This window comes from Schistocerca piceifrons, chromosome 9 (assembly GCF_021461385.2).
Source record: "Schistocerca piceifrons isolate TAMUIC-IGC-003096 chromosome 9, iqSchPice1.1, whole genome shotgun sequence".
NCBI lineage: Eukaryota > Metazoa > Arthropoda > Insecta > Orthoptera > Acrididae > Schistocerca > Schistocerca piceifrons.
Window position 1 is genome coordinate 218,366,041 of NC_060146.1, and position 15,781 is coordinate 218,381,821.

The 15,781-nt window shown below is 41.1% G+C and overlaps 1 protein-coding gene across 2 annotated transcripts in view; it reads left to right on the forward strand.

Moving 5' to 3' along the window:
* LOC124717172 (mitochondrial 2-oxodicarboxylate carrier-like) overlaps window positions 1-15,781 on the forward strand; it is an 89,417-nt gene that overhangs the window by 51,483 nt on the left and 22,153 nt on the right. For both annotated transcript variants that reach the window (XM_047243945.1, XM_047243944.1), the window contains exons 5-6: window positions 2,756-2,908; window positions 15,536-15,655. In XM_047243945.1, coding sequence (XP_047099901.1) covers window positions 2,756-2,908; window positions 15,536-15,655 — 273 coding nt within the window. The remainder of the gene's footprint in view (window positions 1-2,755; window positions 2,909-15,535; window positions 15,656-15,781) is intronic.

Sequence of the window (15,781 nt, forward strand, 5' to 3'; positions counted from 1 at the left end):
CGTGCAGGTTATTCCACTTTCTTGAGGTTAAAACAAATGGGACTCGTTCCAATTGTCGCTTTCTTTTCCTTTTTGGCGTTTCTGGCCAAAGAAGCACTTCTTTTATACATTTTGTTGGAGTTTTATTTACTATAGGCGTATCTTCTGTGTCATCTCTTCCTGATGAACTGTGGCTAGCTTCTTCACTCGAGGCATGTTATGGATTTGAAATGTTCAGATTTTCATCAGAAAGGGACACGTTGGCATCTGGTGTGATTTCAGTAGCTTTCTGTTCCTGTTTTTGGTTTTCATTTTGATAACATTTCCATAGCCGATATAGAAGAAAGAAATCTTCTCCATGACCGTTTTCTGTCACATTCTGTATAGTCTCAAATTCATTTATTTTCTCTTCTCCAACAACCTGAACAAAAGTGTCGTATAGAAGAGGCAGGATTTCTGACTTCCTGCTGTTGCTGTTAATATTATTGCGGTTAGAAACATTCCTACCCAAGCACTTTGAGAAATCAATGTTATTTGGCTTCCATGGGACAACCCGGTTGCCCTGAAACCATTTTTAATTGTGTTTTCAAGGTCCATTTTTTCAATCATTTCTTTCAAGATTGGTGCAAAGTCCTCTAGAGTTGTAGCTTTTCCACCGTTGTTTGTTTGCCATGTGAATGCAGCATTATTCCATTCACTTTTGAGAGGTCTGAAGGCAGCAACATCAGCAGGCTGTAATATTTGTGTAGAATTGGGATACAAAGATGTCAGAATACTTTTAAGATCTTTACACAGCTCGCTCAAGTGGTATGTTAAATGGGTTTTATGCCCATCAACAAACAGAATTACTGGTCATAGGATGTTATTTTCTTGGAGATATGGATGAAAAACATTAGCAATGAACTCGAAGAAAACTTCAGATTTCATCCATCCATAGTGGTTAGACACTGGACTCGCATTCGGGAGGACGACGGTTCAATCTTGCGTCCGGCCGTCCTGATTTAGGTTTTCCGTGATTTCCCTAAATCGCTCCAGGCAAATGCCGGGATGGTTCCTTTCAAAGGGCACGGCCGACTTCCTTCCCTGTCCTTCCCTAATCCGATGAGACCGATGACCTCGCTGTCTGGTCTCCTTCCCCAAAACAACCCAACCCATCCATCCATTGTCACTTCTCCCGATGCCCCACTTTTCAGGAACCTTGCTGATAACGTTGGTAGGAATTCTCTGATAGGGGTTAATTATCATTGGAGGGCACATCTTTCCATCTGCTGAGAATGTGCACATGACAGTGAGAGTAGCTTTGGCTGGACCTTTCTCTACTTCATAGACATTTTTACAGCCTGTGGGTGCAAGTACAATATCTTTCTTAGGGCATAGAACAAAATTAGTTTCATCACCATTGAAAATACGGCTTGGACATGACAGCACATCAAATACATTTTTCTCCTTAAGGAGGTCTTCTGTGGACGTAAACCATCCTCTCACATCTTGTTCACTAACACAAGCACTTGCAGCAGTTACACCCTCAGGTGTTCTTTCAGAAACTTCCGGATGCCTTTTTAAAAAGGCAGAATACCATTTGTTACCAGGGGTGTCATCCTTAAAAGGATTAGGACGTTTACTGTTATGAAATTCTCGCACGCTTGCCTGAATATCTTGTTTTCGCCGTGGGAATCCCTTCCGAGCACATTCAAAGATCCACCTGAAAAGATAATTAAGAATATTGTCAGATATAATGAATTAGCTTGTAAATTTTCAATGAGTCAATCTACACGGGTAGCAATACTCACCAAACAAGGGTGTTTTGCTCCTCTGTGCTCAGTATAAGCGCTGGCCCATGGGACGTTTTGGTATCCTTATTACCCAGCCGGAATTGTAATGTTGATCTGGGAATCCCATACATTCTGGACGCTGTTTTGAATGAGATGCCTTTCTTTACTCCTTGGAATGCTTTCTGAAGGCTTTCTTCACTGTATGAATCTTTTCGCCTAGGACCTGTATTTCATTCAGTTTACTTCTATAATGAGAGAGATGCAAAAAAATGTTAAAATCAATGCCAATTATTGCTTAATAATTTTCCAGTCATTGGTACATAATTTCCAATTATTGGCACGCAATTTTCTAGTTGTTGGCACGGTGCCATTTACTGGTTACAGTTATCATTTCAAGTTGCTGTTTTTACAGTTACATTTATTTCCCATTCTTATCAAGATTAAAATGAATTTCACTATGAAAGTGAATCAATGCAAAATACCAGTTGTTGGCACCTGGTGCCAATAATTAGAATTACAGGCTTTGCAAAATCCAGTTATTGGCACAGTTTAAACTTCTACACTTTTTGAGGTTAGAATGTTTCAGTTTATTCCAGTAATTCCATACTGATTGTATTTGATAACCATGGTATCATAATTTTGAAATATGAGATGTCCACACAATTACAGCACTTAATATAATACGGCAGTGTTTCTTAACTTACCTCTTAGAAAATCCTTTCTTGCACAGGGAACTTCACAACAATCGACTTCAGGTCAGCTTCCCGCCAAACCAGTTCCCAGAAGGCGTTGAAACAAATGCAGCGCAACAAGCGAAAACAGAGGTCTTCATCTGTTTCTAAAACAGCACTACCAACTTAAAAATTTCCTTATTACAAAATGTTTCTTAGCAGGGTGCCAATTACTGGTGGGGTGCCAATAATAAGGTTGTTTACCCTATAAAGTTGCACAACAGTATATGATGAACAAAAGTAATAAATGTTTTGGAATGTGACATGTTTCAGACGTATTTTACAACAGGATTGTGTGTCGGTGTGACCGAAGCAATTGTGATGAATCCATTCGAGCGTGTGAAAGTGACCCTGATGGCAGACAGGTCACCTGTGGAGAAGGCGCCCAGCACGTTGGATGTCCTAAAGAAGATCGTCAGCAACAAGGTAGCCAACGCACACAGCTTTCTTAAGCCGTATCGGTCCATTCTGAGAGCTGCTGCTAGTCTGGCCCAGCCTCTTCAGTTGTACTTTGGGAGCAATTACATTTTATTTGGCAATGTTTTGAGAACTTTTTAGCAGAGTGAGTTTGCATCAGTTTTCAATAATAATTTTTGTGTGTGGTCGACATTCTCAAAGTGAGCGATATGTGTAGTCTGAATGGCGGCTGCAAAAAAAGAATCTATAATCACGCAGAATAACGTACTAAAGTTATTAACATTTGACTAAGAATATTAAGGATATTTTGTTGAACAGTTCGTCTCTTAATGCAAACTGGGAATATAAAGCAATGAATGCATTCATGACTAAAAGAGGGTCCGGTGCTGTTTGAGTAGTCGTTGTGACAGACGAGGACTTTTGCTTCCAAAGATAATGTAATCACTTACAGGACTCCCCAAAACTGGCAGTAAAGAAGTGCCTCGAGTATTTGCTTGTATCGAGCTGATGTCTCATCTACAGCACTGTGGCACTGTGGAAGCATTAAGAAAGAGCAGTGGTGTTCTTTGATGCAGACTTTCACACACACTAGTCTCTTGTGTACAAAAGAAGACCCTAACAGAAATAGCCTAAGGCAATCTATTCATAAATTGCCAAACATTAAAAGTAGATATACTTATAACCAGCCTTAAAAAATGCAATACAGCTATCAATGTCTATGTATAAAGCATTTTAAGAAATTACCGTCACAGGCACATCAGGTCTCTCTGCTAGAAGTGGCTGAAAGAAAAGGCTTTTTATACACTTGAATTTCAAAAATGTGTGAAAGATGATTTTAATTACCATGTAATTTGTAAGACTGATTGTAGCATCATTCAAGGATTATGTAGTTGTTCTTGTGTAGCGTTCTTTTATTTATATACATCCATTTGTTTGTGATACACTTCAGTTTATAGTATATACCAGGTGATCAAAATGTCAGTATAAATTTAAAAACTGAATAAATCATGGAATAATGTAGATAGAGAGGTACAAATTGACACAAATGCTTGGAATGACATGGGGTTTTATTAGAACCAAAAAAATACAAAAGTTCAAAAAATGTCCGACAGTTGGCGCTTCATCTGATCAGAATAGCAATAATTAGCCTAACAAAGTAAGACAAGGCAAAGATGATGTTCTTTACAGGAAATGCTCAACATGTCCACCATCATTCCTCAACAATAGCTGTAGTTGAGGAGTAATGTTGTGAACAGCACTGTAAAGCATGTCCGGACTTATGGTGAGGCATTGGCGTCGGATGTTGCCTTTCAGCACCCCTAGAGATGTCGGTCGATCACGATACACTTGCGACTTCAGGTAACCCCCAAAGCCAATAATAGCACAGACTGAGGTCTGGGTACCTGGGTGGCCAAGCACGACGAAAGTGGTGGCTGAGCACACGATCATCACCAAACGACGCTTGCAAGAGATCTTTCACGCGTCTAGCAATATGGGGTGGAGCGCCATCCTGCATAAACATCATACGTTCCAGCAGGTGTTTATCAGCCAGGCTGCGGATGATTTGATTCTGTAACATATCGGCATACCTCTCACCCGTCATGGTAGCAGCTACAAAACCAGAATCACGCATTTCCTCAAAGAAAAAAGGTCCAATAACAGTAGACGTCGTAAATCCAACCCATACTCTCACTTTCTTGTTGTGCAGTGGAGTTTCCACGACAGTTCTAGGATTTTCAGAAGCGCAAATTCTGCACTTGGGGGCGTGGACAGACCCTCATAGCGTGAAATGAGCTTCGTCGGTCCACAACACGTTACTCATCCAATCGTCATCTTCCGCCATCTTTTGAAACGCCCACACCGCAAATGCACTCTGCTTCACTAAATCGCCAGGTAACAGTTCATGATGCTAATGGATTTTGTACAGATAGCATCGAAGGGTACACCTCAGTGCCAACCAAACAATAGTGTATGGAATGCCGGTGCGATGTGCAGCTGCACGAACACTGACTTCCCCATGCATAGACGAACCCACTACAGTCTCCATTTCTTACTGAACTATCTCAGCGGCATTACGCCTTGTGCTCGGTTGGCCACTATGGGGTCTATTGTCCAAACAACCTGTGGCTTCATACTTCGAAGTCATTCTCACCACAGCTGCATTTGTCAACGGAACTTTACCCATTCGAATCCCCTTCATATGGCGATAGGATTGTAACGCTGAACTAGCACTTTCCCCATTCTGATAATACAACTTCACTAAAAGCGCCTTTTCAGGTAACGTCAACATGCTGCGACTGCTGGCGCATCTGATTCTCTCTCTCATTACAGCTCCTTTTATACACGATGGTCATGCGCAGTCGCTGACATTTTGCTGTCCAGCGCCATCTGTCGAACATTTTGTGAACTTTTTTTTTTTCCCTAATAAAACCCCATGTCATTCCAAGCATATGTGTCAATTTCTACCTCTCTATCTACATTATTCCGTGGTTTATTAAGTTTTCAAATTTATACTGACTTTTTGATCACCCGGTATATTACTATAGAATAAGTGACCTTGTTTCCTAATGTTAAATGGAATTTTTAAAAATTACGGTTGACATCAGTTGTATGCTGATGTTTAAAGATCGATGAATCAATGTAGATTGGAAATGGAAAAAACATCTTAAGTGCCATTTTTTCAAAAAAAGCATTTTCAGTGCTGCTCTGTACTTGGTGCTCTGTTGGGTGTCCTTAGACTTATGCCAAGTGTCATATCGTGGAGAGAATGCCAGCCAGTGCGAGGCCCAAGACTTCCATCAGCCAAAGCTATGAACCCATTCCATGTAAGTTCAATGGATACATCTTACTCACCAGATGGTAGAGTTTTGCCAGGGCTGGCTCTCCCAAGGCTATCAGTAGCTCTTATGGAATGTTGTCTACTCCCGGGGCCTTGTTTCAGCTTAGGTCTTTCAGTGCTCTGTCAAACTCTTCACACAGTATCATGTCTCCCATTTCATCTTCATCTACATCCTCTTCCATTTCCATAATATTGTCCTCAAGTACATCACCCTTGTACAGACCCTCTATACACTCCTTCCACCTTTCTGCTTTCTCTTCTTTGCTTGGAACTGGGTTTCAGAATAAGCTCTTGATATTCCTACAATTCATTCTCTTTTCACCAAAAGTTTCTCTAATTTTCCTGTAGGCAGTATCTATGTTACCCCTTGTGAGAGATGCCTCTACATCCTTGCATTTTGTCCTCTAGCCATCCCTTCTTAGCCACTTTGCACTTCCTGTCGATCTCATTTTTGAGACGTTTGTATTCCTTTTTGCCTGCTTCATTTACTGCATTTTTATATTTTCTCCTTTCATCAATTAAATTCAATATCTCTTCTGTTACCCAAGGATTTCTATTAGCCCTCATCTTTTTACCTACTTGATCCTCTGCTGCCTTCACTATTTCATCTCTCAAACCTACCCATTCTTCTTCTACTGTATTTCTTTCCCCCATTCCTGTCAATCGTTAGCTAATGCTCTCCCTGAAACTCTCTACAACCTCTGGTTCTTTCAGTTTATCCAGGTCCCATCTCCTCAAATCCCCACCTTTTTGCAGTTCATTCAGGTTTAATTTACAGTTCATAACCAATAGATTGTGGTCAGAGTCCACATCTGCCCTGGAAATACCTTACAATTTAAAATCTGGTTCGTGAATCTCTGTCTTACCATTATATAATCTATCTGAGACCTTCCAGTATCTCCAGTCTTCTTCCATGTATACAACCTTCTTTTATGATTCTTGAACCAAGTGTTAGCTATGATTAAGTTATGCTCTGTGCAAAATTCTACCAGGCGGCTTCCTCTTTCATTCCTTACTCCCATTCCATTTTCACCTACTACGTTTCCTTCTCTTCCTTTTCCTACCATCAGGTTCCAGTCACCCATGACTATTAAATTTTCGTCTCCCTTCACTACCTGAATAATTTCTAATTTCTTTTATCTCATAATACATTTCATCAACTTCTTCATCATCTGCAGAGCTAGTTGGCGAATAAACTTGTACTAGTGTAGTAGGCATGGGCTTCGTGTCTATCTTGGCCACGATAATGCGTTCACTATGCTGTTTGTAGTAGCTTACCCGTACTCCTATTCTTTTATTCATTATTAAACTTACTTCTGCATTACCCCTATTTGATTTTGTATTTATAACCCTGTATTCACCTGACCACAAATCTTGTTCCTCCTGCCGCCGAACGTCACTAATTCCCACTATATCTAACTTTAACCTATCCATTTCCCTTTTTAAATTTTCTAACCTACCCGCCCAATTATTTATTTTTTATTTTTTATATTTTTGTACATATCATTGATGTGAAAAAAGAGATACACTGTTTTCTGAATGTCCTAGCAAATGTGAGATTTGGCACTTAGAACTTTTTACACTTCCACTTTTCAACTAAGAAAAGAAGTAAAAACTTTGAGGTTTGCCGGTGACATTGTAATTCTGTAACAGATAGCAAAGGACTTGAAGGGAATGGACAGTGTCTTGAAAGGTGGGTATAATATGAACATCAACAAAAGCAAAACATGGGTAATAGAATGTAGTGAAATTAAATCAGGTGATGCTGAGGGAATTAGGTAAGAAAATGAGACTCTAAAAGTAGTAGATGAGTTTTGCTATTTGGGCTGAGTAAGAAGTGATGGTAGCTGAAGTAGAGAGGATATAAAATACAGACTGGCAGTGACAAGAAAAGCATTTCTTAAGAAGAGAAATTTGTTAACATTGAATATAGATTTAAGTGTTAGGAAGTCTTTTCCAAAAGTATTTGCTTGGAGTGTAACCATTGATGGAAATGAAACATAGATGATAAACAGTTTAGACAAGAAGAGCATAGAAGCTATTGACTTGTGGCGCTACCGAAGTATGCTGAAGATTAGGTGGATAGATTGCATAACTGATGAGGAGGTACTTGATAGGATTGGGGAAGAAAGAAATGTGTGCCACGACCTGACTAGAATAAGGGGTTGGTTCATAGGACACATTCTGAAACATCAAGGGATCACCAACTTAGTATTAGAGGGAAATGGGAGGAGGGGAGGGGAGATCATAGGAGGAGACCGAGAGATGAATACAGTAAGCAGATTCAGAAGGATGTATGTTGCAGTAGTTATTCGGAGATGATGAGGCTTCCAAAGGATAAAGTAACATGGAGAACTGCATCAAATCAGTCTTCAGACTAAAGATCAGAACAACAATAATGTGCTAGAAGTGCAGATATGAACACACAAAATTTTCATTGGCTCTTCTACTTTCTAATTAGAATTGTAATTAGTTGCCCCCAGTTGTGCCTTGGCAGTCAGAGACAGGGATTTTGTGTGTGTGTGTGTGTGTGTGTGTGTGTGTGTGTGTGTGTGTGTTAATTTAGAAGTAGACTTTTTGGCCATTGACCGAAACCTTACTTGTTTAGCAGTCATTTTGTTGTGCCTGTCTTTGACTCGACATTTCCAATATATGGAGAAGCAATCTATTATTTTCATAACATTTTCGTTATTCCATCCACAAATTTCCATTGTCTAATTAGAAGAGTAATGTTTTAGGAGTGAAGTGAGGTTTTGATATGTGTTGACAGAATACTAAATAACTTGGAAAGCTGTTATGTTTGAGAGAATCATTATACTGTAAACACAATATTTTGAGTGTTTAAATATCCGTTAAGCAGTCGCAGAACACACACATAAAAAACTCTTGTGATTGGCAAGTTTTCGGAACCAGTGGCTCCTTCTTCAGGCAGAAGGGTTGAAGGGGAAGGAATAAGGATGAAGGAAAAGGACTGGAAATGTCTAGGAAAAGGGGTAGATTTTGGGAAAGTCACCCAGAACTGTGGGTCAGGGGAGACTTACCATACGGGATGAGAAGGAAAGACTGATTGTTGGGGACTGTATCGGATGAGATTTGAAAACCTGAGACCTTACAGATGGAAGACAGGATATTGTGCAAGACAGAGATTATGACTAAAACATTGTGCATGAGTTAATAAGAGTGAGAAGCTAAGTGCATTGTACGTAACAGAGGTTGGAGGGTTCAGTGGAAAATAGACAGGAAAGACAATGAAAGATGTAGGAAATTAAAATGGAGTGAAGCAAAGAGTAGTTACAGTGACGAAAAGCTGAGATGGAAGAAATTAACCTAAATTAAGGTCACGGGGGTGGCAAGAACCAAGGACGTGTTGTAGTGCTAGTTCCCACCTGCGGAGTTCTGAGAAACTGGTGTCTGAGGGGAGAATCCAGGTGGCACGCGTGGTGAAACAGGTGCTGATGTCACGAATGTCGTGTCGTAGAGCATGCTTCGCAACAGGATACTGTGAGTTACCTGTATACACAATGTGTCTATGCCCATTCGTCCTAATTAATAGTTTGATGGTAGTCATGCAGATATAGAAGGCTGAACAGTGTTTACATAACAGCTGGTATATGACGTGTCATTTCGTAGGTGGCTCTCCCTTTGAAAGTATGTGCTTCGCCAGTTACAGGACTGTTATAAGTGGTGGTAGGGGGTTGCATAGGGCAGGTCTTGCAGTGGGGTGGTCACAGTGGTAGGAGCCACAGGGTAGGGAGATAGGTGTAGAAGGAGCATAGGGTCTAACAAGAATATTGCAGAGATTGGGAGGACGACGGAAAACTATTCTAGGTTCAGACAGAATGGGCCTCATTTCAGGGCATGATTTTAGGAAATCATGGCCCTGTCGAAGTAGCTGATTAACACATTCCAGACCAGGATAATACTGAGTCACCAATGGTGTGCTCCGGTTTTGCAGAGGTATTCAGGGATTCCAGGAATTCTAGCAGGTCAGCCACACCATGAGTCCATATGGTAAAGATGTCATCAATGTATCTAAATCAAACCAGGGGCCGAAGACATGTATCCCAGGAAAGCCCCTTTCCAAGCGAACCATGAAAAGGTTGGCATAGGAAGGAGCCATCCTGGATCCCATGGCCATACCCCTGACCTGTTTGTGTGTCTGCCCCTAAAAGGTTAAGTATTTGTTGGTAAGTACAAAGTTGATTAAGGTGAGTAGCAAGGATGTCATAGGTTTGAGAATCAGGTGGGCACTGACTGAGGAAATGTTCAGCAGCAGACATCCCATGTATGTGGGGGATGTTGGTATAGAGGGAAGTGGCATCAATGGTGACATGCAAAGTGGGAGTAGGATGGGTACGGATTTTAGACGATCTAGGAAATGGTTAGTATCTTCGATGTAGGAGGAGAGTTTTTGTACTATGGGTTGCAGGTGTTGATTGACTAAGGCAGATATACGTTTGGTGGGTGGTTTGAAGCCAGCAACTGTAAGAGGGCCAGGATGATTGGGGTTGTCCTCTGCAGAACTCCAGGCTCTATGTGCCCTAAAAGCTGATGACTCCATCATTATCCTCCCAGCAGTCAGAGGGTCTACCAATGTGGTACTTGACCGAAAGGGGTATGTTAGTGAACATGTACCCCAGCTGTCTGACAACTCTACATACAATGTCTGCCATCAAGAGCTCATCCCTGTGATGAAACTGACCTGCAGTCCCTCCTTAAAACATCAGGCCTCTCACAAGGACTAACACCTCAGTCGATGGAACTTTTCACCCCACCTAAACCACGCGTCCCCATCTTTTACCTTTTTCCTAAGATCCACAAACCCAATCATCCTGACTGTCCTATAGTTGCTGGCTTCAAACCACCCACCAAACGTATATCTGCCTTAATTGATCAACACCTGCCACCCATAGTACAGAAACTCCCTCCTACATCAGATACCAACCATTTCCTAGATCGTCCGAAATCCGTGCCCGTCCCCCTCCCACCACACACCTTGCTTGTCACCACTGATGCCACCTCCCTCTATAACAACATCCCCCATGTACATGTTCTGTCTGCTGCTGAACATTTCCTCAGGCAGGGCCCAACTGATTCCAAACCTATGACATCCTTCCTACTCACCTTAATCAAATTTATACTTTGAACAACTACTTCATCTTTGAGGGGCAGACATACAAACAGATTAGGGGTACAGCCATGGGAACCAAGATGGCTCCTTCCGATGCCAGACTTTTCGTGGGTTGCTTGGAAGGGGCTTCCCTGGGATCCAAAAGTCATCAGCCCCTGGTTTGGTTTAGGTACATTGATGACATCTGTTGATCTCGTCCTCACTGAAGGCCAGCTACACACTTCCATCCACATTAAATCTACCAACAAACAACAGTACTTACATTTTGACAGTTGCCATCCTTTCCATGTTGAACATTCTCTCCCATACAGACTTGGCATCTGAGTCAAACATACACAACTGGCCATTAAAATTGCTACACCAAGAAGATATGCAGATGATAAATGGGTATTCATTGGACAAATATATTATACTGGAACTGACATGTGATTACATTTTCACACAGTTTGGGTGCATAGATCCTGAGAAATCAGTACCCCGAACAACCACCACTGGTCATAATGACGGCCTTGATATGCCTGGGCATTGAGTCAAACAGAGATTGGATGGCGTGTACAGCTACAGCTGCCCATGCAGCTTCAATACGATACCACAGTTCATCAATAGTAGTGACTGGCGTATTGTGACGAGCCAGTTACTCAGCCACCATTGACCAGATGTTTTCAGTTGGTGAGAGATGTGGAGAATGTGCTGGCCAGGGCAGCAGTCGAACATTTGCTGTATCCAGAAAGGCCCGTACAGGGCCTGCAACGTGCGGTCGTGCATTATCCTGCTGAAATGTAGGGCTTCACAGGGATCGAATGAACGGTAGAGCCATGGGTCATAACACATCTGAAATGTAACGTCCACTGTTCAAAGTGGCGTCAATGCGAACAAGAGGTGACCGAGACATGTAACCAATGGCATCCCATACCATCATGCTGGGTGATACGCCAGTATGTCACCAAACACGGATGTGACTATCATGATACTGTAAACAGAACCTGGATTCATCCGAAAAAATTATGTTTTGCCATTTGTGCACCCAGGTTCATCGTTGAGTACACCATCGCAGGCGCTCCTGTCTGTGATGCAGCGTCAAGGGTAACCACAGCCATGGTATCCGAGCTGATAGTCCATGCTGCTGCAAACGTCGTCAAACTGTTTGTGCAGATGCTTGCTGTCTTGCAAACGTCCCCATCTGTTGACTCAGGGATCGAGGCATGGCTGCACAATCCGTTACAGCCATGTGGATAAGATGCCTGTCATCACGACTGCTAGTGATACAAGACCTTTGGGATTCAGCACGGCATTCCGTACTACCCTCCTGAACCCACCGATTCCATATTCTGCTAACAGTCATTGGATCTCGACCAACGTGGGCAGCAGTGTCGCTCATGATATGATAAACCGCAATCGTGATAGGCTACAATCCAACGTTTATCAAAGTCGGAAACATGATGGTACGCATTTCTCCTCCTTACACGAGGCATCACAACAACGTTTCACCAGGCAACGCTGTTCAATTGCTGTTTGTGTATGAGAAATCAGTTGAAAACGTTCCTCATGTCAGCACGTTGAAGGTGTCGCCACCGGCGCCAAACTTGTGTGAATGCTCTGAAAAGCTAATCATTTGCATATCACAGCATCTTCTTCCTGTCAGTTAAATTTCACGTATATAGCAATTTTAATGGCCAGTAGTGTATTTGCTCGGATGCAGATTCTTTACAGCAATATACCACCATTCTCACCTCAGCCTTCACTGCATGCAATTATCCCACTAGCCTAGTTAAAAAAGCAGATTTCCCAGGCAGTCGCATCCATTCCTGGTACCGCTGATCCCTCCACAAAACAGCTTTGGAGCACACCATTGGTGATTCAGTATTATCCTGGTCTGGAATATGTTAATCAGCTACTGCAACAGTGCCATGGCTTCCTAAAATCATGGCCTGAAAAGAGACCCATTCTGCCTGAACCTAGAATAGTTTTCCGTCGCCCTCCCAATCTCTGCAATATTCTTGTTAAACCCTATGCTCCTTCTGCACCCATCTCCCTACCCTACGGCTCCTACCCCTGTGACCACCCTGCTGCAAGGCTTGCCCTATGCACCCTCCTATCACCACCTATAATAGCCCTGTAACTGGCAAAACATATACCATGAATGAGGGAGCCAACTGCAAAACGACACGTCATGTACTGGCTACTATGTAAAGACTGTTCAGCCTTCTACATCAGCACGACTACCACAAAATTATCAATTAGGATGAATGGGCATAGGCACAGGGTATATACTTCATTGCAACTACTCTTTACTTCACTCCGTTTTAATTTCTCGCATCTTTATCAATTAAAGACATGAAGTCTGTAAATGAGTCGGCAATCATTTTATTTTTTGGCACTTTAGTTTTCACAAGTCTGTCTTGTTCACACAGATTTCTTTACACTTTATTACTGGTTTTGGCTTACCGCCATCTTAAGATCTGTTGCTAGTATAAATGTTGTGTAAGTGACCAGGTTCAATTAGTTAAGCCTAAATCTATACAAGTATTAGTGATGCATGAAATATAAAAATATAATATGTGTATAGCAGTCATACATACCGTTGAAATATTCTGATAAAAATCATCGTCAAGTTAAACATGTGAGTACATGGTAAATGCTGATAATACTCACATTGCGTCAGGTATTTAATACAAGAACCTAATGCCAGCAGAGGGCACTTCAGCTAGAGTACATAGTAAAACAGTGTCGCCAGTATAAAGATTAAAATGCATTATGCACTGTCTTCAGTTAAAAAATTTTCCTTTGGCTAAATGAGCATCTGACATTAAAAACATTTGCTGATATACTATATGTGAAATTGGACTCATACTTGAAATCCATAAAAAGCACAAATACTATACAATACAGCCCTTAGCCTGGGTAGGTAACATACAACCTTTTATGAATGCCAGTATAAAAAGTATAAAAAAATAAAAAATCACAACATCTTCAATCCTAAGAGATCAGTTAACAGTGACGCTAATCATAATACAATTAATAAAGTAGTGCCCCTTAATTAAAAATAGAAAATCTATAATCAATATTATATTAGAGTGCGGCATCAATGGCGAATATGTCATGGCTTCCCTGCATGACTTCCTTGTTTTCCTGTGGCTGAGCTAACAGAGGAAGGCCCTGTCTCCTCTTTGCCGGCAGCCGGCACATGCCAATCTGCTGGGGTGCTCCACACTATTCAAACTAGTAGCTCTCTGAATTTATCAAAGTGAGCATTCAGGTTAAACTCATTCTGTTCATTCAGCAGTAATTCAGGTTGTTGTTTTCTGTGCACATAAGTCTCTATTTCTTCGAGCAGGTTCTTAACTGTCCCTTTGACACCCTATGCAACACTTTCATATTACTGTCTATATATCCTACTGAATGTCTTGCTCTGTCCAAATGTGTACCGAAAGCGCTCTTATTTTGACTATATGTATGTCCTCCAAAACGAGTGGAAATTTCTTCCTGTCTGACCGATTTAAAATCTATCGCAGTACTGGCAGCTAATCTTATAAACATCAGATCCCATATATTTATTGCTGTAGTTGCCAACTTTGTGCCATTGCTTACAGCCAATTGTACCTTTTGTCTGAAACCCAATTTTTATTTTTGTTTTTCCTGAAGGCCTGCGCAATTCTGTCGAAACATGCGCCATAGTATGACATAACCATAAACATCTTTCATTGTCTTTCCTGTCTATTTTTCACTGCCCCCTCCCACCTATGTTATGTACAATTCACTTAGCTTCTCACTCTTATAAACTTGTGCACAATGTTTTAGGTAATCTCTGTCTTGCATAATACCCTGTCATCCATCTTTAAGGTGTCAGGTTTTCAAATCTCATCCGATACAGTCCCCAACAATCAATCTTTCCTTCTGATCTCATTCGGTAAATCTCCCCTGACCCGCAGTTCTGGGTGACTTTCCCAAAATCTAGCCTTTTTCCTAGACTAACAGTCTAGGAAAAAGGCTAGATAATATAATCTGTCTTTATTGCAAAATTTTTTTATTCATATGACCGGTTTCTATGAATAAAAAATTTTTTCAATCAAGACGGATTATAAGTAACATTATACAATCACTGATTGCTGCTATCCCATCAGACATTATGTCTGTTTTTGCAAAATTTTTCTTAGACGTCTCTAGTCCTTTTCCTTCATCCTTATTCCTTCCCCTTCAACCCTTCTGCCCAAAGAAGGAGCCACTGGCTCCAAAAGCTTGCCAATCACAACAGTCTTTTATGTGTGTGTTCTGCCACTGCTTGGTGAGTATAGTGAGTAGATTTTTATGTAACCAATATAATAATTGATATAATGGAAGGAAACATTCCACGTGGGAAAAATTATATATAAAAACAAAGATGAGGTGACTTACCGAACAAAAGCGCTGGCAGGTCGATAGACACACAGACAAATATATATAAAAACAAAGATGAGGTGACTTACCGAACAAAAGCGCTGGCAGGTCGATAGACACACAGACAAACAAAAGCGCTGGCAGGTCGATAGACCTGTGTGTCTATCGACCTGCCAGCGCTTTTGTTCGGTAAGTCACCTCATCTTTGTTTTTATATACAATATAATAATTGTATCAATAATTGATCGTTTGTGTTATAAATATTCATTAAGCATTCTCACATTCTTTGCAGGGCTATGGTGTGGAAGGCCTCAACAGGGGAATGTCTGCTACTATAATAAGTCATGGGATTTTCAATATGGTGTATTTCGGTGTCTTTAAGTCGCTCAAGAGCCGTCTTCGACCATTTTCTGTAAGTTCTGTGTTTCCACATTCTCTGAAATCCTATGTGTATGAAAATATTTGTATAAATTTCCAAACTATTCATTCACTATGCAGCTTTCATATTCTTGATAAATGATCCATTTGTAAAAACACC